At 36.2% G+C, this 26666-nt stretch overlaps 1 protein-coding gene across 4 annotated transcripts in view; it reads left to right on the forward strand.

The window, feature by feature from the left end:
- LOC150108393 (optineurin-like) overlaps nucleotides 1-26666 on the forward strand; it is a 254883-nt gene that overhangs the window by 103787 nt on the left and 124430 nt on the right. For all 4 annotated transcript variants that reach the window (XM_090415814.1, XM_090415811.1, XM_090415812.1 and 1 more), the window contains exons 5-6: nucleotides 4301-4411; nucleotides 25259-25482. In XM_090415814.1, the coding sequence (XP_090271940.1) occupies nucleotides 4301-4411; nucleotides 25259-25482 (335 nt within the window). The remainder of the gene's footprint in view (nucleotides 1-4300; nucleotides 4412-25258; nucleotides 25483-26666) is intronic.

A 26666-nucleotide genomic window follows, 5' to 3' on the forward strand; every position in this document is an offset into this window, starting at 1 on the left:
TGTAGTGTAACTCATGCAGTTTGCAATGAATCAGGACAAAATTTGGTATGGTGGCATATAATAAAATAACAGTGAAATGAAAAAGAGACATTGAGAAACATTGGACAGGTATAAGGGACGTTACATGGGAATATATAAGAATTATTAAAAAGATTACATTACAGAAGTAATGTTATCTGGTGAAAGAGCTAAAGTCTGCTCTTCCATCAGAATAGATTTTAGTTCACAAAATAACTGAAACAGTGGCTGTTGTACAGTGTGAACCCCGAGACATTTCGAATGATACTGGCTATGGCAGTCATTGGATATCCTCAATTTCAAGATACTCCTCTACCACTTGAGCTCTATGAGTAGTGACATTGACAAGCTTGTAAAGAAAATCTGGGCCAACGTCATTCTTACAAAGTCACACAGGATTTTGGGGATCTATTCTTGGTACCTATGTGTGGTTATGGTATCTCTATCAAAAGTCTGTTGCCATTGATCATTATTCTGCTCTACACAAAATCATTTCCTCCATCATAAATATCCCTTTCTCTGATGTTAGAGAAATGGACCACATTTCTCATATTCTCCATATCAAACAACATCTAAAATCCATTTATATGCTAAGATGAGACTCATCAGAGACAGAACTGTATCTAGTTTATCAGGGCTCCAAGTCACTTGTTCATATCAGCTTCAGTGATCTGTGCAGTGATTTGTAGTTAAAGGAATACAAACCACTGGCTTCTTTGCATATACCTTCTTAACACCATCTTGGAAATATTTTCACCTTGGTTGTAGCCTCAAGAGTTAATGACAGGACATCATGGGGTTCTTTCTTGCTATTAGAATCAGCTGGTGGTCTGTTCTGGTTGACCAGCTCTTGTAATGTTTCCTATCTCTGAAACTGTATTTATAATGCTGAGATGACACTTTATGATACAATAAGCCAACATGCCAGCTATGCTTGTTTCCAATGGTTCAAATCCTGCCAGAGGCATGGATTTTTGTGATTGTCATACTCACCATTTACCATATGTACTGCTGTGTCCTGCACAGTATGACCTTTGATGTCTTTGCACTTTAAAAATCAAATCAAATCATAATCAACCCTCCTAACCTTGGATATACAATCTGATATTGCTTCTTCCAGATGCCCCTTAACCATCTCCCATGCATTACTAGCATTCTTCCCCTACCACAACTTCAAGGTTCCTCCTCAGCTAGTCATAATCACCTACCTTGTAGTTTTACATATACCTCTTCTTGATAGAATAATTTCTCATGCTTTGCAACATCCCAAGTCAAGACTGTATATGGTTACTCTTCCCAATCAGAGGCACATGACCATCTTAGTTATGGATAGCTCTTCTGATCCTATAACCAGATCTAATACTTTCATACCCAAGTCCCCTCCATCACATGCTGCCTCTGTAGGTGTGTAAATTCCATTTCCTTCCATTTGATCTTTCATTTGATCTTTCTTACTTCCAGTCTTTATCTTCATAACTGAAGTTCCCTATAATAATTATCTGACCCATGCTCATTGTGTTAATTTGCTGGAGCATGCCTTCCTGATCATCCCTGGAATTCCCTGTGACCTATAGCAGCAACCAACCATATATTTTGTCCAGTTGGCCTTAATCTTGCACCTGACAGACTGTTTCAAAAGAACAGCTCCCTTCTGCTTGTTTCCTATTCTTTTTGGCTACAATTCATCTGTCATCAGCAGTACCCCTCCCCCTATCCTGATTTCTCTATCCTCCTTGAAAATAATAAACTCTTCACATTCTATCCCTGTAACTGTTATCTGCTGTTAACCAGTTAACCAAGTCTAACGCCTATGACTTTTGGGAAGGTTACACTAACCACTGCCCAAAACCCCTTTCTCTTGTTCCTGATACTTCTGGCATTAGTATATAGAAATTCGAGCATTGCTTTAAGCCCCCCCCCCCAATTCTACCTTTACTTCCTAAATTGACTACCATATTCGACATTGTTGCTCAAGAGACTAGATTTGTTTGCCATTCTCATTTTCACTTGCCATCCTAATTGCATAAGTTTTCCTGACACATCTGAAACACATTTCCTAGGTGAACCAAATATCACAAATTAATTTGGAGGCAAATTGTCGATAGTAATGATATAAACCTTTTCATGCAGTATTCTCATAATATCTTATATGTGTGAATTTGATGATGAAATCCTCCATGATCATTACCTCCTTGCTATTCACCACTGTCTTGCAAACTTTACTGTAGCCAGAATACTGACTCCATCTTATTTCTTGTGTCTGTGACCCAAAGAATACTCTCCCTTCACTTCCCTTTTCTTTTGATAATATTCAGATTTCCAAATATGATCAGGTTTCTCTTCTTAGTCTGATTCGCCTCTAGCCTTTACTTGCACAAAAGCATCTGACTTTCAGTATCCAAAAACTTTCTATCCCTCTACTTGACATAACTATACAGATCTCAGATTAAAAAAAACCCTCACTAAAAATGTGTGATGCTATCCAAAAGAATGAAATCTGATGAATTGTTGACTTCTGTCTCATTGGTTCACTCCAGTCACTTACTCAAAGACATTTGGGTTCTGTCATATGTCTCTTCTGTAGACATTTGTATAGACAGTGTTTTGCTATTAACACAGGCCACCATCATTCCTCTCATTTCTTTCAAGACTGTAAAAACATGTGCATCTGTTAGTCACCACCCTATCCATTTGTTGTCCAGTTTTGAAACCTACTGAATCAGCTTTTCTTCCTCCACTTTCATTTCATCTACTCTTGTCCTTTGAGCAACCTCCCTCATTTTGGTCCTGGTTGGCAGAGTACATAGCAGCTCCACTTTCCAACCTACTGGCTGTTAGTTTGAATCCCAGTGGCATCAGTGTTTGTGAATGTCTTTAGGTAGCTGATAATTTTCATTGTTTAGTGTTATACGACTACTGCAGTATTCAATGGAGGCAGAAGTGGCTAGAAAAGGTTCCGTGTTTGGTAATTAAACTAGGATTTTCAAATTATATAATTCTTGGTCTGCTTATCAGCCTTTGATGAATAGGTTTATCAAACAATAAAAAAATGAATAAAATAATTATAATATATAACTTAAAATATAAAGAGCCAATAGGCTTCATTTCGGTGATATAAACGTTATTTAAATTAAGGGGATATTAAATCCCACATTGTTTTAAAACTGAATAAGAAACTCAAAGATTGGAATCAGAGAGTTTTATGTCGAATATAGTAAACTATAAAAGTATCGGCGATTACTAGCATGAGCTAATGCAAGTAGTTCTAGTATGTAGTACAATCTCGGGCAACTCGCAGCAAAGGTGGTAAAGTTCTGATCGCTATTCTTGGTATTTTCCATAATGTAAAAACACATTTCCTAGGAAATGTATGTTGTTATTACATTATGGTGGGAGGTCACTACCCAGAACCGGTTTTGGCCTTTTTTGAGGCTTCATCAGTGAGTAGCTAGACCAAATAGATACCAAAGGGTATAGCGAAAAGAACTTCTATACTCTGCTATACGAGTTGTCAAAAAGGTGCAACCATTAAGTTACTTAAAATATAAAGAGCCAATAGGCTTAAGGTGCAACCATTAAGTAACTTAATGGTTGCACCTTTTTGACAACTCGTATAGCAGAGTATATAAGTTCTTTTCGCTATACCCTTTGGTATCTATTTGGTCTAGCTACTCACTGATGAAACCTCAAAAAAGGCTGAAACCGATCTGGGTGGTGACCTCCCACCATAATGTAATAACAGCATACATTTCCTAGGAAATGTGTTTTTACATTATGGAAAATACCAAAGAATAGCGATCAGAACTTTACCACCTTTGCTGCGAGTTGCCCGAGATTGTACTACGTACTAGGACTACTTGCATTAGCTCACGCTAGTAATCGCCGATACTTTTATAGTTTACTATATTCGGCATGAAACTCTCTAATTCCAATCTTTGAATTTCTTATTCGGTTTTAAAACAATGTGGGATTTAATATCCCCTTAATTTAAATAAATATAATATACAAGAAGTGTTGGATTTATATAGTGTTCTACTCAAGAAATTATTTTGTCATTTTGTAAATACTGACTTCGTGAAGAATGGCAGAAAAAGAGAAAGAAAGAATAATATTAATTGTAAAAGGCAGTGGTAGCTGGATCTTGGCTTTATATGCCACAGAGAGGATAGATAAGTAGTTATATTGTATAATTCAGAGTTCTGAAGCTTGCTATTAATAACTTGCACATTTATTTTATTTATTATTTCTTCTTATTATTATTATTTTGATTTATTTTTTTCAGGAAGAACCAAAAAAAGAAGATTCTCCTGTAATATTAGAAGATATTGAACAAGGCTATACATTGATTTACCATCCTGGAAAGAAGAGCGATAACCATGAAAATATTTCTGAGGTGATGTGAAATTTTTGTATTTGTCTTCATAAGAGTTATATACTGTGTCGCAATGCCCCTTGCTTGCTCTCTCTCTCTCTCTCTCCCTTTTTTTTTTTTATAATAGAGTAAGAAATTTGATTGTGTGTGTGTGTGTAATAGATATGGTCAAGGCTGTTTGGTGATATATTTGGAAAATAAATCACCAAACAATCTTGGCAATGTAATTCTGTATTATATACTAATACAAAGAACAGAACAAAAGGCAATTGGTAATTTAGTAACAAGCCATTGTAGATATCATAAACTGATATTCTTGACAATATATTTACTTATTTAAGCATGCATTGAATGAAGTATTCTATTTGTACAAAGAACAGAGGAACATTCTCTGAAGGTTCAATGTTTATTTTGTAAAAATTCAGCACGTACCTATGAGATGTTGCTGGAGGTTGTATTGTATATAAACTAATTAGCCACTAATGATACCACATGTTTCCAGAAAATGATGGTGATGCTACTTTCTGTTGTTCCATGTGAATTGTCATAAACTGATAAATTGGTGCTGATATCTATGGTAATGCTGACTCCACAAATAAACTTTACATTGTTGGTGAACAAAATGTGCTAATCAATATCAGAATTCCAATTGACTCTAATGTTGTTCATTCAAAATGTTTAATTTATTGGATGCACTACGGATCCTCCATTGTGTAACATTTGTCAGAATGTCATGCTTGGAAATGGGTGTAAATCAGTTGTGTTCTAACATGTTGACTATACACCATGTCATTTGAATAATGTTTATCTTCTTCCACTTTCTGTCATATTGGATATTCAGCACTCACCAACATATTCAAAAATAAATCACTTTTTGACCAGCATGTATGAAATATTACTGAACACACATTGAATCTTTCATGGGAAATCTTTGCTGATATTCCTCTGAGTTGATCTCTCTGATGGTTGCATCGTCAACAAATCCTGTGTACAAAATAAGTATCCACATATACTTCATTTGGAAAATGTCTGTGGAATGGTTACTTTGAATAATGATAACATTCTTAATACATCACATCTCACTACACAGCTTGATTTCATTATTTGTTAAGAAAGTCCTACTGGGTGATGTGGCTTGCCTTGTGAACATGTCTGCACCCACTAATTTGCAGATTTCCATGGTTACTGAAAATTAGATCCATGATCATATGTCATCTCTGACCAGGAATGTCTGCAATAACATTTTGAGATATTAAATGACAATTACACAATAACCACAGTAATTAACTTTAATGAAATGCAAGTACAGATATTTCGTACTGAAAATAACAGTATACATCATCAGTGCATAGAAACAAGCAAATCAAAGGAACAGGAATACAAGGTACATACAATAATCGGTTTACCAATTAATAACTGTTGCCGGGTGCTGAAAATTGATACGTTAATAAATCATCATCAGCATCATCAAATTCCTGCCATGTACCCTCAAGGGGTGTACAGGATATGATAGTACTACATGAAAAATTTACATCATTACTAACTTCCTATGTACAATTTTCCTCCAAATCAGTCTATTACTTGTCAAGACTCCAAGATTATCAGATCTTATATTTCTATCATCTAAGGCATTTTGTACTGTATCAATCCACCTATATCTTGGTCTTTCTATGGGTCGTTTTCCTGCCAACCTGGCAGAGAACACTTGTTTTGCTAATCTTTTCTCTCCCATTCTATTTAAGTGACCATACCACCTGAGATTAGCTCTGCTAACTCATTCCTGGATGCTGACAATGTCAAGTTCTTTCCTAATATCCTTGTTTTTAATATGATACTACCATTGATGCCATCTGTTCACGCCTCTAATCTTTCTCAGGACTCTCGTATCTGCGGTCTCTAGTCTTTTGTCAAGTGTTTTACTTCTGACCCAGCTCTCAGATCCATGAGCTAAAACTGGTTTGAACACTGTCTTGTATACAGCTAATTTAGTGTTCTGGCTAATTTCTCTCTTATTCCATATGAATTTATTCAATTGACTGCCTACCATACCAGCTTTGTTGATTCTGTTGTGTATTTCCATATTTAATTTACCATCTTCACTAAAAATCATGCCTAAGTAGCTGAAATGTTTTACTTGTTCCACACGGATGTAGGGTATGGTGATGGCATTTCTAAACTCTTTCTGAAGAGAAGACCAGGGAATGGGGGAGGAACTGATTATTTTTTTAATACTGTGATCGCTGTAGCCATTGGAGAGGAAAGTATTGTGTATGTAATCAAGCTCAGTTGTAAGGGCAGTTCCGCTGGAACAAAGATTGTGGGCTCTCTTGGTTAGAGTTTTAATAATGCCATATTGTTGAGCAGGGTGGTAGTGGGAGAGTTTGTGAATGTATCTGCTTGTGTGCGTGGTTTTTCTATATACAGTGAAGGAAAGTGTACCGTTAGGAAGGCGTGTAACTAAGGTGTCTAAGAAGGGTAAACAATTGTTCTTTTCCTTTTCCATTGTAAACTGGATTCTGTAGCTGTTGAGGTGGCTGAGGAAGGAGTCTAATGTGCCTGGGCCCGGCCAAATAGAGAACACATCATCTACATATCTTAGCCAGATAGAAGGTTTGAGAGGGGCTGAGTCTATGGCTTGTTTTTCAATATCTTCCATATAAAAATTGGCAAGAGGGGGGGGGGAGAGGGGGAAACCCATGGCTGTTCCCTCTATCTGCTTGTAGATTTTGTTCTCCTAAGAAAAATAACCAGAATTGATGGCAAAGGAAAAGAGATCTAAGATATCAATAGGAAAAACGTTTTCTAAGAGATGTCAAAGCTTACCAATATGTCTGTGTTATTTAAGGTTAAATTTTCTATGAGGGTTTAAAAATGGGTAGAGTTTTTTATATAGGATGCAGAAAGTCCTGTGGGGGGAGGGGTCAGAGAGTTGGCCAGCTGTTTTAACAGTTTGTAGCAAGGTGCATTAGTGGCATCTACTATAGGTCTTAGTAGACCTATAGTAGATGGTAAACTGTATATTCGGGGGGGGGGGACAGAAAGATTTGAGTTTTTTTGTGATGTCCGGGGGCCAGGAAGATACTTTTTTGAGTAAGTTTTTTAATTTTTTAACTTGTGTTTTTGTGGGGTCGTGTTCTAGCGGGATGTAGATAGAGCGATCTCAGAGGGTAATCTCCATTTTTCAATGTATATACTTTGGACAGACAGGTAGATCAGCAACCATCCTACTGGAGGAACACAAGTCATACATCTGCAACCACGACTATGGTCAGTCAGGCCTGGCTAACCATGTCTTGGATACAACCCACAGGATCTCATGGAAAAAAACCACCATGCTCCACCAGAACAAATTCAAAAAAAGAGAGACTATTTTTGGAATCTGCAGCAGCTCTCAGAAATCAACCAAATCTTAATAAATATGGTTGCATTAAGATTCCTAAGATTTGGGAAACACTTATCATCTGAGATCCCACCTTACATTCCAGGCCACCTACAACCACCCTTAGAGGGCACTCCACCTAGATAGGACTTTAGTGTCACCCATGTGGTTGGGCTTAGTATTGTGTGTTATTTGTGTATATGTTACATTAGTTTTTTTGTAATCCCTGAAGATGTGTCAGTGACTGAGACGAAATATAGGAAAGTATTAAATTCTGTTTTAATCCTTTCTGAGTGCTGTATACAATCCATTAAGCCTCCAACATGATGTCTTCACAGCACTTAAGCCTCTACACATGGATTCTTTAATTAATAGCGCACATAATATGTACTCCTCTCCCTCAAGCTTACAACAAGAACTTCTCACTATCAAAACTTTAATGGAATTTGATGGTTACAATCCTAATCAAATCCAGCAGATACCCTTTCTGGTATCTCTGAACCTAGTAGAATTTTGAAGAACTATCACCTTATTCCCATATATTTATCTATTAACAAAATTTCTTATCTGTTGCTATCTACAAAAGACAAACTGTCACTTCTATCATTAACTGCCGTTTACCAGATACCTTGTGAATGTAATCTGACATACTTTGTTCAGACAGACTGTTGTGGAGAAAAGAATTAATGAACATCAATATTATATTGAATACATGAAACCTGGAAAGTCTGGTCTGGCACAACATAGTATTGACACTAAACACACTATCCAGTGAGATGAAGCTCGTCTTCTCCATAGAAGCAGTTTTAAATATGAACGCCTTTTCAATGAAATTGCGAAGCCCTTTTACAATGGCCAAATCTGAATCAGAATGATTCTCTCTCTCTCTCTTTCCCAAAAGTTTGTGAGATTCTCATTTTATGTAACCATCAAAAATAGTTTTGATAATATTATTTATTAATATATTAATTTCTAGCATTCAGCAACAGTAAACAGATTGTTGTATGTACCTTGTATCCCCGTTCCTTTGATTTGCTTGTTTCTACATCACTGATGAGGTACTGTTATTTTCAGTACGAAATATCTGTACTATGATTTCATTAAAGTTGATTACTGTGGTTATCATGTAATTTGTTATTTATACTCATACCACAGGTACCTTTTAAAGGTTTGAGATATTGATTTAGTTAGCTGCTAACAGTTCTTATGTTATTATTGAGATAAATTTTTTCTGATTGTTCCATATTACAAGAGTGTATGTACAGGAGATTTGAAATAGGAAGCAACCACTATCTGCTGTTGAACAATGGCATGTGAAAGAAAAATGTGTACTAAACTTTTGAAAATAATCACTTGAACAACTCTCAGTGGTGTAATCTGATAGTACTCTCCATTCATCCTACTCATTTGAAAAACCATGCAGTGCTCCAACATCCCCCAGCTTCAAGGTAATTTTTAACCAGTGCCTTAAACATTGAGCTCCATAAGAATTATCAACCTATTAGCACAAGAATATTTTAATATTTGCCAAATATTTCAGTCTGAAATTAGCAGACTATCATCAGTGCTTGATAGGAACAGTTTTTACAAGGTGGAATACAAACAATTGATCATTCAAAAATAGAACGAGCCACGTGATGTTACATTGCTAAGCACTAAAGAGAGGTAAATTTCATCAGAGTGATGAATAAATTATAGGTATTAATTTACAATTTCATATAACAATCTTAATTTATAAATTCAATTAAAGATAACATTAGACTAATGTGAGAATTAGAAAGTGTCATATTTCCAGAATTTCAGAACTAATTTCAAGAATTCTGAAGAAATACGATTTAACAGCAACTTATATCCCTATTAGCAAAATATCCACCTATTTCTCCCTCTTCTAAAGATAAACTCTCAACTATGTCGCTGCCTGGTGTATATCAAGTTCCGTGTGACTGCAATCTCGTACTTTGGACAAACTGGACTCTCTATAGAAAAAGGAATACAGGAAGAACATCGATCATACATTCTTCACAACAAATCCGATTAGTCTGGATTGGCACAGCATAGGATAGAGACAAGCCACAACATTCTCTGCTCCAGGACTCGCCTTCTACACAGATGTCGCTATAAATTGAATGCCTATTCAAAGAGAGTGCTGAGGCCTTACTTCAATGCTCTAACTTGAATCGAAATGATTGCCTATCCTTGTCAAAAATATGGGAAAGTTTAATCTGGATAACACACTAAGTTTTTTTTCAATTGAGACCTTCTAATTCTTACATTAGTCTAATATTGTATTTAATTGAATTTATAAATTAAGATTGTTATATGAAATTGTGAATTCATACCTATAATTTATTCATCACTCTGATGAAATTTACCTCTCTTTAGTGCTTAGCAATGTAACATCATGTGGCGCATTCTACTTTTGAATGATCAATTGTTTGTATTCCACCTTTGTAAAAATTGTTCCTATCAAGCCACTGATGACAGTCTGTTCATTTCAGACTGAAATATTTGGCAAATATTAAAATATTCTTGTGCTAATGTGTTGATAATTCTTAATTTAATGTCACAAGTGTCTCTCAAGAATAGAATTGAGCTTCATGTTATCCTTCAATGGGATCAGGACAATCTGATCACCTTCAGTGCCACTAAAATGCAGTCTCTCCTTATTTATCACAAAAAAGATCTCGGCTTGCTTACTCCTTATCCCTCAGTAATATACAGAAAATGACCAGACAGAGTCAGATCTCTCTCTTCTTGGGCTAACATTTACATCCTGGAATCAATACATCACATCAGTCAATTCCTCAGCATCTAAAAAAACTAGACATTCCCTTCCACTCAAGATGCTATAATTTACTCACCCACCTAGCTTCTAGTTCTATACAAATCCTAAATCCACCATCTTTAGAATATTGCTCACATGTTTGGGTGGTGCAACTAAAACTTCCTTAAAAATTCTCAGTACTATCCATAGGAGAACAATTTGGCTCATATGATCTCTTCCTTACAGACTCACTTCAGCCTGTATCTCATGGCCATAATGTTTCAGTACTTTGTCTGTAGTCATTATTCCACTGAACTGGCAGCCACGATTTCTCCATTTTCTGCTGGGCCTGTTGAAAAAAAAAAAAAAAGCAGTAGCTCTCTACTTTTTCAGTGCAACTTCAAACACCCAAACTGCTTCTTTTATTAGATCCCTCTCTTCTCTGGAACACATTCCTCATGAAGGAATTCCCTAACACTATAACCAGCAGCTCTTCAAGAAAAATGTCAAACTTTTTTTTCATTCTTCACCTGCACCACACGCATGTGGCACTGATGTGTTTATAGGTTCTTTGACCTCTTTCACATGGGATCAATATATTAAAAAAAAGGGGGGGGGGAAGGGGTGACCTGCAGACCCAAATATACAAATATGATTTGGGAAAAAAGTGAAACTTTGAAAACAAGAACTAAGATTTATATTAGATACTTTATGGGAATTATAGAGGAGTTTCCTTATTAAGTGTTCCAGGAAAGATTTATGAAAACATATTCAAAGAAAGACTAAGAAAAATTATTTAAAGGAAAATTGAGTGAAAAGTAGGATTTAGACCACATAAAGGTTTTTAAGACAAGACTAGATCTTCACCTTATGTCAAATTGTAAAGATCTGAATGAAATATCTTTAAAAAAAAAAAAAAAAAAAAAAAAACTTTTACATCATCTTTCCCATTTATGAGAGAGGTTGTTAAAACCTGTGACTGCACTGCTGTCTTGGAGTTGGAAGAAAGGTAGAATCTGTTAATGAGTTTTTTAAACAGCTGGAGGTTATAGTTCCTTAGGAAAACATTGGGAGAAAGGTACTGGAGAGCATAGGTAGAGGGAATGAAAGAGAAGGGGAGAGAGATATTTGTTTGGTAAGTTAGAGGACACACTCTATATGAATGTTGATGAGCAAATTCATTTATTTATTCATTCATTCATTTATGAATAAATGAAGTTACAGGAAAGTTTATCCCTAGATTAAGAGTTGTAAAAAAAAGTAATCCGGGAATAAGTTTGATGGAAGAAGAAGTAGCGGGAAAAAAGATGGAAAGAATATGTAGAGGATGTGTACAAGAAAGATATTAATATTGAAGGAGAAATGCGAAACAAGAGAATTTGTTGAGGAACCCATGGTAATGGAAAATGAAATTATTATTATTAAGAGAGAGCTCCTGGGAGTTAGGGACTCATCGAGGGAGGCCACATGCTACACACACCAGCTATTATACTTATTCTTGAATTCATTCACACTGCTTGCACTCAGAACATCCAATGGCAATCCATTCCAATCACGCACCACCTTATGAGAGAAAAATCTAGCCTTCACTCCCTTCTTAGCAGCATTCATTCCCAGCTTCCAAGGATGCCATCTTGTCCTTTTCCCACCTCCATAAATTTAAAAATTCCATAAACTGAAATCCTGTATGACCCTTTCAGAAGTTTCACTCTCAATCACATATTTTTTAAGTCTCAATCATATCACTCCTCTTTCTCCTGTTTGCTAGTGTCTGCAGTCTACAGATCCTCAATCTGTCTTCATAATCAGTATTTCACAATCCTGATATCATTTTTAACACTCTCCTTTCCACTCTCTCCACTATATCAGAATCACAACGGAAAATAGAAGACCAGACCTGTGCACAATAGTCTAAGTGATGTCTTATCAAGGCCTTGTAAAGAAGCAAAATAACATTCTTATCTTTATATGTGAACATTTGTTTTAGTATTGCAATTATCTTTTGAGTTGTATTTGCAATCATTGCTACATGGCCCGTGAACATCAACTTTCTTTCCTAACACTCCAAGATCACTAGCCTCATCAGTTTCTTCTGGCATAATTCCACCAATATAATATGACATTGGATATCTAATCACGTCAAAGTGGATGACTTTACATTTTCTGACATTGATCTGACATCCATTTTCCCATGTCCACAATTCCAGCCTATTCAAATCATTCTGCAAGTACTGCATATCAGTAGTTTCTGATTACCCTATGCAAATAGCTGTATGTTGCTTGTCAAATCATTCCCAGTATCATTAATGTACAGATTAAATAACAGTGGACCAAGGACTGATCCTTGTGGTACACTGCTGGTTACCTTAAATCTTGCAGACTCATAATCCTGTATACCGTTTTTTGATATCTGTCAGTCAGCCATCCTCTTATGCATGCTAATATTTTATAATCCAAACCCATATTCTCCAATTTATGCAACAGTCTACCATGCTGTATTCTGTCAAAAGCCTTAGCAAAATCCAAAAAGTAGAATGGTGTATCCATTCCCCTTGTCTAGTTCAATGGTAACATTGTTATAGAATGTGAGCAAGTTGCTAAAATATGCTTACCCTTAGTAAATCCATTTTGCTCTTTGCAAAGTAGAGATTCACTGTCAACCCATTTCTTAATGTGATCCCTAACCTATTTTTCCAAAATCTCCACCACCACACCTGAAATACTAATTGGTCGATGGTTGGATACATCGGTCTTTGCACTACCTTTGTGCAATGGAATTGCCATACAAATCTTTTCATTCCTGCGAAATCTTCCTTATTCTGAGACTCATATTAAAGCCTTGTCAAAGGAATAGACAGTTCAGCTGAACACTGTTTTAGCACATGTACTGATATCCCATCAGTCCCTATTGCGGAATTCTTATTTGGTTTGTGCAACAGCTCTAATACCATGCCTTCATACACCTGAGGTTCTTCATCCAGTGAAGATAGCAGTGAATTCAATAATGCATACACCAGGTTAATAGCCTTTAACAAAATGGGCACTCATTAGTTAACAACCTCTTCTGCATCTATTACCCTCATACCATCTGCATTTATCAAATTCTTTTCGATAGAATTCTTGTGGATTGTCTTTATCGTGTAGGGCCAATTTCTTTTCATACTCAGACTTTGCTTTATGTACAACAATTGGAATTATTCTAGCCTGCTGCTTATAATTTTCATAACAGACATCATCCTTATGTACATGATATTCCTTCCACATTATCCTTGTCTTACAAATTATTATTATTATTATTATTATTACCGCCGCAAGACCTCATAGAGTCAAAGACTCATCTAGGAGGTCCTTTTATCACACACACACAGCTCATCATACCGTGTTTTAAACGCATTTTAAACTCTTTGCAGACACCACATTCTCAGGCAAGGCATTCCAATCATTCACAACTCTGCACAAAAAAAACCTGCCTCTCACACCCTCTTTATACAGTTTCCAGGGATGACCTCTTGTTCTCCCCTGATCTCCTACTATTCTCTGTAAAACTTCTCCAGCATTGATCCCATAACAACCCCTTACCAACTTGTAGGTTTCTATCATATCTCTCCCCCTCTTCCTCCTGTCCACCAGATTCTGCAAATTATATCTTCTCAATCTTTCCTCATACTCGACATTCCAGAGGTCAGAAACTACCTTAGTCAGTCTCCTTTGGACCCTTTCCAACATCTCTTCATCCTTCTGAAATCCCAGTGACCAAATCTGGGCACAATAGTCCATGTGTGGCCTAATCAAAGCCTTATAAAACGGAACAAGAACCTCCCTACTTCTACACGTCAGTGTTCTCTGCATCATTCCCAGAAGCCTTTGTGTTGTCTTCACAATTTTGGCGATGTGTCCCCTAAATTTTAGATTCTTATCCACTATCACCCCCAGATCTCTTATTTCCTCTACCTCCAACAATATATTCTCACCAAGCATAAATTCTGCATCCCATCTTTGTTTTCCAAATTTTAAAACCTTACATTTTGCAACATTGAACTCGCATCCCCATTTCCGTGCCCAATCACTCAATCTCTTCAAGTCTTCCTGTAAGGCGACAACATCTTCACTACACTTCATGGTTCATCCCAACTTTGCATCATCTGCAAACAACTGAATATCTCCATTCAAATCTTCACCTATATCATTAATATACAAGTTAAACAGTAATGGACCTAAAACAGACCCCTGAGGCACTCCACTAGTGACTTTCCTTTTCCTGGATATCGCTCCCCCATACACAACTTGTTGATACCTATCAGATAGCCAGTCTCCAATCCAATGCACCAATCTAATATCCAACCCCATCTGCTCTAGTTTGACTGTCAACCTATCATGAGGTACTCTATCAAAAGCCTTTGCGAAATCCAAGTATATTACTGTGTATCCTTTTCCTCTGTCCAAGGAAGCAGTCACTTTATTGTAATAAGTAAGTAGATTACTAAAACATGACCTCCCTTTAGCAAATCCATGCTGTCTATCAAAGATAATACCATTGTTATCAACCCAACTCTGGATCCTAGTTCTCACAAGTTTCTCCAACAACTTAACCACAACACCTGACACACAGATAGGCCTATAGTTTGATGCTTGAGTTCGATCACCTCCTTTATGAAGTGGCACAGTCTTGCCCTAGGAACTTGACTGAGTGCAAGACTCATATTAAAAAAAAATATGTCAAGGCAGGTGTCAACTCCCTGGCACATTCTTTCAAAATACGTGGTGATATATAATACATTGTGATATATTATCAAGTCCCACAGCCTTATTAACATCTAGTTTATTCAACTCCCCATACACCTCTTGCTCACCTAGTCAGTCTCTCCTCTCCATCATCAACTGCTCTCAATCCTTCAATGAAGTCACATTCACAAGATTGAAAGATCTTTATGAACTGCTCATTAAGTATCTCCACCACACATTCTGCATCAACTGTCTTTATACCATTTTCTCCAATCAGTGTCATCCTTCCATAATTATTCTTTGTTTTGCTGGCTACATATTGAAAAAATTCCTTAGGATTCTTTTTGGCTTCATTAGCCAACTGCTGTTCATACCTCTCTTTAGCTACCCTCACTAACCAAGTCACCCTCCTTGCTTGGTCTTTGTAGACCTCATGGATTTGGTTATTTCCACTTCTCTTATGCTGCCTCCACAATGCCCTTTTTCTCTGTATCGCATGCTTAATCTCTTTATTCATCCATCTCACACCCACCTTATTTAACCTTCTCATCCTTGGAATACATTTAGACATTGCATCTACTAAACAGTTTTTGAAAATCCCCCAAGCTGCATTGATCTCTTTTCCGGCTAACTCCTCATTCCACTCGACACCCGCAAGCTGTCTCCTGAGCTCTTCGTAATCCCCCCCCACCTTGTAGTTCCACATATACCCTTTTCTCACAGAGGTCATCGCACTGCTGGCAACCACCCAGGTAATCACATGTCGTTTCTTGCTTAATTAGATTACACACCTGTTTGATTCCTATTCTATTTATTCTTCAAAATCTCAGGACACATTTTGATATTGCATCATTGAAGTATTTTTTAAATGCTTCCATTGCCCTGTTGATGTTTTTGCTATCCAGCAACTGATACCATTGTGCTGAACTTAGTATATTCCTCAGTTGGTCATAATTTCCTGCTTTGTAGTTCAGCATGTAACCTTTTCTGAATGGAACATTTATAAATTTAGCCGCTACCCAAGTGAGTACTGCAGGATCTCTGTCACCAACTGGAGACAGAATAGTTACATCTTTAACTGAGACCCCCTCTGATACTATAATCAAATTTAACACTCTTCGACCTTGAGTTCCTTGTCAGAGGAAGTTGTCTCCCAACAGCTCAATAAATTTAGTTTCATTCTTCTCATGAGATTTTGCTGCTACCCAATCTATGTTCCAATAATTAAAGTCCCTCATTATGATTACTCTTTTTGCACCTATTGTCTTTATTTGGTGATGTATTTTTTCATTACTAGCAATCCATCCACCAGGTCTGCAACAACACCCCACTATGTATTTAATCTTGTTAAATTCCACCTCACACCAGACGGATTCAAACTCACTGCCACGTGAATTACTGTTAGTAGTACTACTACAGTCATAGATCTCGACTCTAACTGGATTCAAGTCATCTGATATCATTAGCAGCACTCCCTTCCTCTCCTCTCTATCCTTCCTGAAAATACTGTACCCTCTACACTCAATACCTGTTAGTATATCTGATTCTGATATGCAGGTCTCACTAATGCATACAATCTGAGGTCCCAACATATTGACCAAGGTAACAAACTCTACCCCTTTGTTTCTGATACACCTAGCATTTGTGTACAGACATAATAATCTACCTGCATGTTCTTTTGTATACTCTTGTCTGCAGTCTGCATGACACAGTTGTTCAACTGAAACGATAACAGCAATGGAACAGCTGCCAGAAGAAAAAGCCCCTGGAGCTGATAGGGTGTGAGTGGAATTATTGAGAATAGCTGGGGATGAAGTAGTGAATATATTAACTGAAATTTGTTAACAGGTTTGGAAGGAAATATACTGGCCTAGAGATAGGAAAACATCAATATTCATCCCAATTCAAAAAAATAAAAAATAAAATAAATAAATAAAATCCCGGAGATTGTGTGAGAATTGCAGAATCATTGCTTTAATTTCACATGCAAATCAAGTTATGCTGAAAGTGATCCAACAAAGTCTGGAGCCATATGTGAATAGAGAAATGAGGAAAACAGGCAGGCTTTATCAGAGATGAGAGACCAGATAGCAAACATGAGATAGATTATGAAAAGAACAAAAGAATTTCAGATGGAAGTATTTATCTGTTTTATAGATTATAAGAAAGTTTTTGATTATGTGAATCACAACAGACTGTGGAATATGATGAGATCAACAGGAATATTTGAGCATTTAATTCCCTGGATTAAAGAGCTGTATGACAATCAAGAAGTTTCAGTTAAAACACTCTTTAGAGGAACAGATGTGTTCGAGTGGAAAAAGGGGTGAGGCAGGGTTGTATACTGTTGTCTTATCTTTTTAATATTTATAGTGAATATATTATGAGAATGACTGACTTAGACAAAAGATCCAGCAGAAAAATAAATAATTTAAGATATGCAGATAATATATAGCAGAAACTAAGGAAGATCTGAAGCAATTGATTCTATTGGTTAAGAGGAGAAGCAACAAAGCTGGGCTTAATTTAAACATCAGCAAAACAGAAGTGATGGCTTTGGGCAATTTTGATGAATTTATAATTGAAGGAGTAAAATAGAGGTCATTGAAAGTTATGATTTACTGGGATCCAGAATAAGAGATAATGATAAATGTCAAGATGAAATTAAAAGGATAGTCATGGAAAAAAAAGCTATATTAAACCTGACAAAAATTACAAAAGACAGTGGTGTTAATAAGGCCACAAAAGTTAGAATTGTCAAAACAATGGTATTTCCAGTAGCAATGTATGGATGTGAAAGCCAGAATCATTAAGAAGAAAGACAGAAAGCAAATTGATTCATATGAATTATGAGCATGGAGGAGACTATTAAAATACCTTGGACTGCAAGAATGACTAATAAGGTTTTAGAGAAGGAGAATGCTCCTTGGAGGCAGTGATCACTAAACAGAAGTTAAGGTACTTTGGACATATGCAAGCAGATGAATCATTGGAAAAGGCAGTTTTGTTGGGGAAGATTGAGGGCATGAGAAAGAGAGGAAGATCACAAAAGAGTTGGATGGACAACATAAAGGAACTTACCAACTTGAGCTTAACAGATGCTGAAAGAAAAGACGAGGCAAAGTGAGATGGAGAGCCTTTATTCATCAAGAGTTGAAAATGATTGAATGGCATATAATAATACATACTTTCTGGAAGAAGAACATTTGAAATGTTATATAACTAAGAAACATACCTAGTTATATAAAATTTCAAAATATTAGATAATTAGAATCTAAATTCAAAAGATAAAAAAAAGAATGTTTGATAAAAACACTCCCATCCCATCTTCCATTTTGTGTTGGGCTCAGTAACTTGACATTTGAGAAACTTGCTTATAATAGGGCAATTAATTCTGTGTTTTGTGCATTCTGGCTAGGTTGCCTGTTTTGCAGGATGAAAAAACAACCTCAGTTTATGAGATATAAATGTCCTCTGCTACCTCTGTATGAGACTAACTCAGCTTCAGTTAAAAAGCCCTGTTTCTTTGTATCCTAGATGAAATTCGAACTCAGGTCTTTATGACAGCTTTATACCTGTTGTTTTCACATGTTTTACTGTTCCACCAAACTGGCCACTGCTCATGAAAATATATATAGAAAGGGGATATAGTATGATGAGAAAGTTATTAGAATTTGTTTGTGAATGGGGGGGGGGGGGGTGAGAGAGAGAGAGAGAGAGAGAGAGAAAAAAAAGAGGGCATCTATTAAACAGACTCTCCTCTTCTGGATACACTAACATAAATATGAGAATAATATGCTAATGTTGGCTCTGCTAGATGTGATATGTTTGTGTCAATGAAAGACTGGAGATAAAAGTAAGCTTATGAAGAGAAATCTGACCTTAACAGGATATCTTGATATTATCCAAATTAATAGGAAGTGAAATGAAATCCTTCTTACAAGAAATAAGATTATGGCATATAAAAATACATACTTTCTGGAAGAAGTATGTATTGTTAGCATTGAAATTTACTAGGTAGTCCTCACTCCCACTTGAGAATGGCAAGGAAATCACTGTTTAAGACACTGATTAATTTAGATATTTAAAGCTTGAGTCATTTGAGTTACTATATGGTTTGTCAAATGAAGAAAACAGATGCAGTGTACTGTCAGCAGCAAAACTATGGATAAAATCTGAGGAGTAAAAGCATGGGTACATTGTGTTAGCAAAGATCTATATGTAGTTACTGTGGAGGAGGATACAACACTGGATGATCAGTATTGTATCTTCCTCCTTCTCTCTGAGAAGTGATAATATAATGAGCTGTGCTCTTTCCTGATGGCATTCACTGTTAAGCATTATATAAACTTCCTGAGATATTGGCAGTATTTATTATGATTACTCCCATCGTGTGCTGGTGTTTAGATAGATAATGCCGAGAAACACTTGACATAAACCCTTTCAAGCATTCTATAATCCATGGAGTATTTTGCATTTAAGAATTTGAAATATCATTATTACATGGAAGAATGAAAATTTTTAGTTTACATTAAGCTAGTGATGTATAGTAGAGATAGCAAGCTTATGTTTATAATACATACTTTCTGGAAGAAGAACATTTTAAAATGTTATATAAAACTATGAAAAAAACTTAGTTATATAACTAATCATATCTAAATTCAACAGATAAAAAAAAAGGAATGTTTGATAAAAACATTTCCATCCTATCTTCCATTTTTGTGTTGATCTCAGTAGCTTGTCATAGTAATCAAGTAACTTGGACATTTTATCTGTGTTTGGTGTGTTCTAGCCAGTTTGCCTGTTTAGCAGGATGAAAAAAAAAAAAAAAAAAAAAAAAACCAAGTTTCAACAAGAATGAATGAAATATAGTATGATCTATAATAGATCTCCTTGCTTAATGTTGCCCACTTGCTAATGTTTCCCACTACTGGACACCTGCCATGGAAAGGTTTAGAGAAACCTGTTGCCACATTTCGAAGGCATTGGATCTAACTTAGATGATAATAGTTTATTGTCATTGTATGATTTACCTTTCATCCATTTTAATTAGGTAACTAATTTTCTCTTTGGGCATTGATGGACAGTGTTATTTCTTCAGATTTCTTTACAGTACATTATCTGCAGGGCTTTGTTATGCCAACTTATCCATTTTCTCATCATCATCAAATTCCTGCCATGTACCCTCAAGGGGTGTACAGGATATGACAGTACTACATGAAAAAATTACATCATTACTAACTTCCTATCTACAATTTTCCTCCAAATCAGTCTGTTACTTGTCAAGACTCCAACCTTATCAGATCTTATATTTCTATCGACTAAGGCACTTTGTACCGTATCAATCCACCTATATCTTGGTCTTCCTCTGGGTCGTTTTCCTGCCAACCTGGCAGAGAACACTTGTTTTGCTAATCTTTCCTCTCCCATTCTATTTAAGTGACCATACCACCTGAGATTAGCACTGCTAACACATTCCTGGATGCTGACAATGTCAAGTTCTTTCCTAATATCCTCATTTTTAATATGATATTGCCATTGATGCCATCTGTTCATGCCTCTAATCTTTCTCAGTACTCTCATATCTGCGGTCTCTAGTCTTTGGTCAAGTGTTTTACTTCTGACCCAGCTCTCAGATCCATAAGTTAAAATTGGTTTGAACACAGTCTTGTATACAGCTAATTTAGTGTTCCGACTAATTTCTTTCTTATTCCATATGAATTTATTCAATTGACTTCCCACGATACCAGCTTTGCTGATTCTGTTGTCTATTTCTATATTTAGTTTACCATCTTCAGTAAAAATTGTGCCTAAGTAGCTGAAATGTTTTACTTGTTCCACAGGTTCTCCATTCACAACACAGTTGACATTTTCAATGATTCTGCCTATTTTCATTGTCTTTGTCTTTTTATTGCTGACCTTCATACCATATCTATTACAACAGCTATTCAATTTAGTCAGAGAATCTTGCAGACTTGTAGCAGATTTATTTAGAAGTATAACATCATCCGCATAAAGCAAAGAGCTGACATTAACATCTCCAATTTTGATATCAGGTTTAATACCACATTCCTTCATAATGTGATCCATATAGATAATGAATAACAGAGGGGATAATGTACATCCTTGTCTCACACCAGATTTAACATTAAACCATCTTCCTGTACTTCCTTCAATTCTAACTGCTGACTCACAACTCAAATAAAGACTAAGTATTGCTTGATATAATGCCCCATTGACACCATATAACTGCAGCATAATGAATAGCTTCTCTCTTGGCACCTTGTCATATGCCTTTTCCAAATCGACAAAACTTAAATACAGATCTTTGTTATATTCCCATGCTTTCTCGACTATTTGTCGTAAAGTGAAGATCTGATCCTGACAGCCTCTATTTGGCCTGAATCCAGCTTGTTCTTCACCAAGCTTTTCTTCCACAATTCTTCTCAACCGTTTCTCAAGTATACTTGCATAGATCTTGCCAGGAACACTCAGTAGGGAAATACCTCTGTAATTCTCACATTCAGTTTTATTTCCCTTTTTATATATGGGTACTATAAGAGCTCTACTCCAATCATCGGGAATTCGTCCCTCTGTCCAGGCTTTCTGAACTATGTAGTGCAGCCACTGTAAGACTCTTATACCACCATACTTCAGCATTTCTGGTCGAATATCATCTACTCCTGCTGCCTTTCCACATTTCAAGCCTTTGACGGCTTTTTCTATTTCAAGTATGGATATGTATTCCTGACTGCATGCCTGGTCAGTGTTTTTTATCACTGTGCTGTCATCACTACTTGTTTCATTTAGCAGTTTTTCAAAGTAATTACTCCATACTTCAAGGATATCTTTTTCTCCTGTTTTCATTTCACCTTTATCATCTCTAATTCCTTTTACAGCACTCTTTCCTCCATTCCTAAGCTTCTTCAACAACCTCCAGAATATTTTGCCACCTTCTTGATATTTATTTTCTATATTCTTGCCAAAGTCCTCCCATGACTTTTGTTTAGCTAGTTTTACACACTGTTTAGCTTTCTTACATTTGTCTCTGTATTCTGTAAGAGTAAAAGCTGACTTATTTGCCAGGAACTTTTGATATGCTTTCTTCTTTTCCTTCACTGCCTCTTTAACTTCCTGTGTCCACCAGGGAGTTCTGATTTTTTTATCTTTGCACACAACCTCACCACATGCCTCTCTGGCAGAATCAATCAATGTTTCCTTCAGAGTTTGCCACTGAATCTCCAAGGTTTGATTCCTGTTCTCAAACTCTTTCATTTTCTTTTCAATAATATTTCTGTATTTTAGTCTACAGTTTACATCTGAGAGCTGCTCAACTTTTATTCGCTTTAAAACTTTCTTACATGTTATTCTTTTCAATATGAAATTCAATTTTATCCTGCTCAAGACTAAATAGTGATCACTTCCAATTTCAAATCCTCTGTACACTCTGGTGTCCTGCACCAGGGAGAAAACATCACTATCAACAATAACATAGTCAATGAGACTTTTCTTATTCCTAGCCTCTTCTCTCCATGTGAATTTGTGCACATTTTTATGTTGGAACATGGTGTTCGTAATAACCAGTCCATGTCCTGAGCAGAAATCCAACAGATATTTGCCATTATTATTAGCTTTGCTCTTTTCTCCAAATTTTCCCAAAATATTTTTGTATGTCTCACAATCATTTCCTACTCTACTATTTAGATCCCCAACAAGGACCAACTTTTCCTTTTTCATTGTGTCAGTTGCTTTTTCTAAAGCCTCAAAAAATTCCTCCACTTCTACCTTAGTAGAACCTTCTGTGGGACCATAGGCACAAATAAGTCTCATTGTCCAGTTCCTCATTCTCATATTTGCCCACATTACTCTACTTGAGACTGACTGCCATTCAAGAAGATTAGCCTCGTATTTTGTGTTGAATACTATGGCTACTCCTTCTTTTCCTTGATTGTTATTGCCTGAATATAACATTTTGTATTTATTGCTCAGAAAGATCTTACCAGTTTTGGTCTTTTTTGTTTCAGTCACCCCTATTATGTCGATCTGGTACTTATCTAATTCCTCAGCTAGCTCCATTTCTTTGCCATTCAGGCTTCTTACGTTGATAGTACCGATCTTTAACTCTGGTGATGTTGAGTTGGGGTTTGTTTTCAGATTTGTTCCAGTAGCTGACTTTTCGCTGTTCGCCCTGGTTCCCTGGCGAAAACAACGGGGGGCCTTGTTTAACCGGGCGACACCCCAGCCGGCATGAAATTTTGTCATGTTGTACCATCATTTTTTATTTTGGTTTAACCAATAAGAATACAATTTGGTCGGCTAAATCCCAAATTGCCAGCCCATCCTCGTTCGTTCAGTATCAAAGTAGATACCCAACAGGGTGCACCACGAGAAGGTGAGGATTGGACATTAGGTCAGAAGCCCTGGTCGGTTCTCCGCATTCCTTTAAAGGCTATGTGGAGGTCTCCTCTCAGTTATACAGCTTTGACCCTTAAGCACCACATCCATTTTCTCTTAATACATAAATGACTTTCTCTAACTGACTTCACATTCTATCCATAGTTTGCTGGCGATAACATGCTCATTCTTCCAACTCATGTCCTAAATACTGATCTCCATAATACTCTTCAATAGGATGATCACAGGTTAGTCATTTTCATTGCTATCAAAACAGTGTCCTGTTTTTTTTCTTTCTTTTTTTAAAAATCCGAGTTCACCTACCTTTACTTTTGATAACATCCAACTGATCAAACAAGATTAGATCTATCTTCTAGGTTTAATATTTACTTCTAATCTTTACTGCTACGAACACTTGAATCTGTAGCTTCCTCAACCTACAGATAACTTAGTTCTCTTTTCCATGCAAGATGCTACTTTTCATTTGTCCAGCTAACTCTGTTTATACATCCCAAATCCACTCAGCCTTGGAAAACTACTCTCATATTTGTGATGGGATACTGAAAACTTTCTCCTGAAATTCATGTTGCTATCCAAAAGTGGACATTTTGCTAACTCACAATCTTTCTTTCACAGACTATTTCCACTATCTCACAGATGGTCTGATTCTTCTCTTTACTTCCATGGTTGCTATTTCACAGAACTGACATCTATTGTTCCCGTGTTACTGCTAAGTCTACAATATTATAATCAGCATCTGCCCTACATCAATTTACAATCTGCTGAACTTGCTTGTCTCAGTCCTCTTTCATTCCTTTACTGCTGTTCTTTGGTACAGCCTTCTTCATGAATATTATATTCTTCAAGGATTATAAATCCTTCCTAAGCTGTGTTCATAAAATAATATTAACATACTCCTCTTTTAACTTTTGCTCACATGATACCAATTTGCTATACATTCTGGAACTTTTTATGTGTCAGATTGATATATTTACATATATATTGTAATAATAGTATTTTCAAATAATCTAATAAGTAATTTTAATATGTGCATAAGCAAGGTGTGACAAATTATACAAAATCCTACTCGCCATGAAAAAACAGTATGCTGTCCCAAGCACCCCCCACTTTTTTTTTTTTTTAATGATATGTTCCAATAAGTCAATTGGAGTTCCATAGAGTGATTATTTAGAGTGATTCCATTGTTTGGAAAACAATTTCGTATGAAAACCATTCCAAGAAGGAGAAGTCTATAAAAAATAAGAATGTGAAAGAGTATTTTTTTGGAAAATGTAATTTGTTACATTAATTTTTGTTATTAGAATGGCCCTTTATATTATGCATATTCTTCTTGTTTTCTTAAAGTTGAAAAAGATTTTATTTAAAAATTATTTTTTATTAAATAAAAAATATTCTGTTTTGTCCAGTTAACTGGCAAAATCTACTTGCCACGTTGAGTTGGCATATTTGTCGAGCCCAGTGTACAAGTATATTTTAATGTATACATATTGAAATTATATTAAGTTATATTAAAATGAAAGATTATTAAATAAAACAAGTACATTTTATTATAAGCATTTTAATTGAAAAGCAAGTCTTATTTTAATAGATAACCTATTTAAGGAATGAGATTGCAGAAAGGGACAAAGTCATTAAAAACCTTGAACAACAGTTGCATTCTTCTTTGATTTCATCAGAATCCCAACAATTACAGAAAAAGGATGAATTTACAAATACTATACCAGAACCACAAGATAATTTGAAAGAAGAACTCCAAGTACTTCAGGAACAACTTCATGTGTCGACATCTTATATTCAGAATTACAAAGAACGGTAATATTTTTACAAAGTAATTTGGTTTTCTTTTAATGTTTGCAGTAAAAATTGGTTATTTTTCTAAGCAACTGGTGTGTGTAGGCTGCAGAACATCTTTGGTGTGTGATTCTGGAGTACCAAAGAGCCGTGGAATGTACCAACAGGATCTGATCAAGTGGTGTAACATGAGGATATCAAATTATGATTTTGCTGTTTATTGCAAATTGGTGTATCATCTCATCTCTATTTAGGTAGGGTGCCCTCTGTGAGCACCAGTCAAAAACCTTGGTTGTAATGTGGGACCCCTAAGGATTATATCCCAATCCCTTGTTTCCCCAGGATTAGGGAAGGATTAAGTATTTTGTGGATTCTGTAGGAACTGTAACCATTATATATATATATATATATATATTATAGAGAGAGAGAGAGAGAGAGAGAGAGAGGGGTCTGGCATGACAGTGGTTGAGTTCAGTTCTAAGATATGCCTCTCAATGTAATAAAGATTGAAAGATTGTTGGCTCTGTTAATTAGAGTTTTAATACCATACTGCTGAAGGATGGTGACAAGAACATTTGTGAATATATTTGCCCTTGTGAATGTATCATCTTTTCCATCCGTCATTCTTTCATGTATCATTCTTTTCTATCAGACTTTCCCACTATCAACCCCCCCCTCCAATTCCTCCAACAGTATTATTATTATTATTATTATTTCGGGCAACTCCAAGGAGTCGACAGACTCATCGAGGGAGGCCCTAACATCATGTCAAGAACAACTATTCGACATTCACACAGTATCTATCATACCTCGCCTTGAACTCATTCATGGTCATAGCACCCTCCACAGACTCTGGCAGCTTATTCCACTCATTCACCACTCTCCAAGTAAAAAACCTAGCTCTAACACCCGTGCTAATCACATTCTTGCCCAGCTTCCATATATAGCCACTAGTCCTCCCACCACCAGTCCTATTCTCAAAAGTATCTTCTGGATTAATCTTATAGAAACCCTTCAGTAATTTGAATGTCTCAATCATATCACCCCTTTTCTGCCTATCAACCAATTTTTGCTACCCACAAATCTTCAACCTGTTCTCATAAGGTTCATTCCACAGACTTGCTATCATCTTGGTCACTCGTCTCTGGATCCTCTCCACCTCCTCCACATCAAGAAGAAACCCTGGTGCCCATATCTGGCCACAG

The sequence above is a fragment of the Typopeltis vanoorti genome, chromosome 3 (genome assembly GCF_054136105.1).
Source record: "Typopeltis vanoorti isolate ZY-2024b chromosome 3, IOZ_Tvanoo_1.0, whole genome shotgun sequence".
NCBI lineage: Eukaryota > Metazoa > Arthropoda > Arachnida > Uropygi > Thelyphonidae > Typopeltis > Typopeltis vanoorti.